The following is a 3,052-nucleotide window of genomic DNA, read 5'->3' on the forward strand; positions in this document are numbered from 1 at the left end:
ATGGATGATGGATGGATGGATGATGGATGGATGGATGGATGGATGGATGGATGGATGGATGGATGGATGGATGGATGGATGGATGGATGGATGAAATTTTTTGAGGGCCCCCAAGACACGGCTCTCAGACCCCAGTTTGACAACCYCTGGTTTAAACAGTCTCCAACAGGTAAGATATTAATTGTTCRTAACCTGTCAATAGAATCCAGTTTCAAACGACAAACCATTYCTTTGACATTGACATTTAGCTGTATATTCCCAGGTCTATACAGAGGAGAGTACAGAGAGACGTGCCACAGGCTGAAGGTCATTATTATTCAGAAACAGAAGCAGTATGTTCTCCAGTCTCTACCTGCCCAAAGTTCCACGTGCGAGCACCGATTTGTTTCTCAGTGCCGTAGTAAATCCTCCCCGTGTCATTCAGCACATACTCCTTCCTCTGCTCCTCATCATCCAGGAACACAACATCCTCTGAAAAAATACACAAATCACATAACCAAAATATTTCTTTTGGCACTGAACTCCTGAATATATACAAACAGTTATCAGCATTGTAAAAATACCTCCTTTTGACTTTATGTTCAGTCATAAAGTATTTATGATAGGATTTCCTTAAATAATGTTTACATTGGTTTCACTGTGGAATTAAACCCAAACTCCTGCTTCACAATCCAGTGATGAAACCATTTAGGAATGTGAGTTTTTTTTTCTTTATATATTTTGCGAACAAGTCCCCAAGTTCAGGAAATGGTGAAGAAACACAATGAATCCATGGGACCTCGCAGGGCTCACAGTCATTTATGGGAAACAGTTTGTTTGGAGAGAACTCGGTCTCACAGGCCAGGGCGTGGGTCACTTCACATAGACTTCAACTATGTGTACTTCTTTTTTTCTTTTTTTTTTTTCCATTAGTTTTATCTGTCGCTATCATTAAGCGTGACTAACCATGGGTGGGAAAGGGGGAACCTGACTGAGAGGAAGAAAGTGAAAACAAAAGTATCTGAGATGGACAGGCAAGTTGAGAAAAAAAAAAACAAGAGAAGGTTTTAAAACTCACAGCTTGGAGAAAGAGGAGAAGTTATGGATGGGAGCCTAAAGAATGAGGAGGAGGAAAGTGAAGAATTACAGCGTGCTGAGACTTTTAAAGGAGAAAGCAGGGGAGGTGAAGCCACAGCATCTGGCAGCTTTGACAGTTGTGATTTTCATTTCTTATTAAAAACATTCTTGGAATGTAGGAAGAAACACACGAGGGGCTGTGAGGGAGGAGGCCTGAAAACAGGGGAGGCCGGGGAGTGAGGGTCAGGTCAGCAGATAGCAAGAAACACACTGGAGCTAAGATGGATGGGAGAGGCATAAAAAAGGCAGGAAATCCACACGAAGGCAGTAAGAGCCAGGGAGAAGGCAGGTTTTCACCAGCTGCATGGATTACTCTGAACCTACCCCACGGCTTTTGATTCAGTAATTGTTGGATTTGGACTTTTATGAGCGTGAGGAAGAGAGGGGTTTAGGGGGAAAGGGATTGGGCACTCAGCCAAAACCAGCAAATCTGTAATGAGAGACAGGCTTTTTAAATCAAAGCAAGGTCAGCAGTCTTTTATTTATGTATGTATTTATTTATTAATGCATTGCAAATACTGCAAAGAAAGGAAAAGAAAAAAAGTCCTGGCCAAAAAAATAAATCAATAGTTTTTAGAATAGAATGTGTTTCATTACATGTTTAAAATAAATCKTGAAAACTACTTTATTGTAAATAAAAACCAAATATTTGAAAATACTACAGACACAACAAATGTTAATTACATAACTATTAATGAATGAAATAGTATAATATATAACTATAATGCTAATGTTATGACAACAGCACATGGAAATTTGAATTTGGAACATTCACAAGACTAAAACATTTGCAAATCAGTAAAATGAATAAAGAACTAAATAAAAAATAAAATAAAATAAAATAAATAAATACAAATAAAAACCTAAATAAATAATAACTAGAAGCACCCGGAGAGTGAAAACCTCTACCAAGACCAGTTTCCCCTACCCTGCAATTGTGAAGAATCCTTCAAAAAATGTCTTGATTCAGATTGTGATCCAGATCATCACCAAAATTTTATGATGTGTTCCTTTGGCCAATAACCAACTGTGGTAAAACAAATTTCATGAAAATCCATCCATAAGTTGTTGAGTCATTTTGTCCACAGACAGGCATACGTGACCGAAAACATAACCTCCTTGGCAGAGGTAATAATAGTGTGTGCAGGCAGGAATTCCCTACTATAAGGGGACAAAAATACATATACTTGTGGGGACCAACTTCTACTTATGGGACATCCCCATGAGGGGAAATGCCATCGGTTAGTTAGGGGTGATGTTTAGGACTATGGTGTGAGTTGAGTTTAGGTAAGGGGGGTAGTTAAGTACAATTGGGGTAAGTTTATAGAAATGACTGGAAGCCACACAAAGCCCTCATGAAGATAATACTAGACCATACACGTGTGTATTTAGAGGAAAAAGAGATTCATGATGTGAAATAATATATTTTTATTTTTTGATTGCAAAGATTAAGTGAGAGGAAATTGAATGAATTGTGTCTTTGTACACTCCTTCCTCTACCTTAAAAAATGTAAATAAACAAACACTGCACCACAGGGACTGGGTTCAAAAMCAATAGCTGTGGTTTTCAAGCCTTCAGGCTGAGGCATAAAATCAGTGGATGTCCCTGGTTTGGCACAGAAACCCTGGAAATAAATGCTGAGGAATGAAGTTGATTGTTACACTCTGCTGGGGGGATCATGCAAGATGCAGAATTGTTTTATTCATGTTTTTTTATTTAAACCCAAAATCATCTGAAACAGTAGTGAGATTCTGTGGAGGATTTATTAACAAATAATGTCTTACCTGTTGTAGATATCTTTGTGAGCGACTCCAGCTTGGATAAATCAGTATTTTTCTGTATGTTTTTTTATTTTTTTTATTTATTCATTTATTTTTTTGTTATCTAACTAGCTCTTACTGTTTGTATTATTATTATTATTATTATTATTATTAT

The 3,052-nt window shown here is 37.5% G+C and overlaps 1 protein-coding gene across 2 annotated transcripts in view; it reads right to left on the reverse strand.

Annotated features, from left to right (window-relative positions):
- Positions 1-3,052, reverse strand: part of tgm1l1 (transglutaminase 1 like 1) — a 22,460-nt gene that overhangs the window by 10,317 nt on the left and 9,091 nt on the right. For both annotated transcript variants that reach the window (XM_014004481.1, XM_014004482.1), the window contains exon 5: positions 353-471. In XM_014004481.1, coding sequence (XP_013859935.1) covers positions 353-471 — 119 coding nt within the window. The remainder of the gene's footprint in view (positions 1-352; positions 472-3,052) is intronic.

This window comes from Austrofundulus limnaeus, unplaced genomic scaffold (genome assembly GCF_001266775.1).
Source record: "Austrofundulus limnaeus strain Quisiro unplaced genomic scaffold, Austrofundulus_limnaeus-1.0 Scaffold24, whole genome shotgun sequence".
Lineage (NCBI taxonomy): Eukaryota > Metazoa > Chordata > Actinopteri > Cyprinodontiformes > Rivulidae > Austrofundulus > Austrofundulus limnaeus.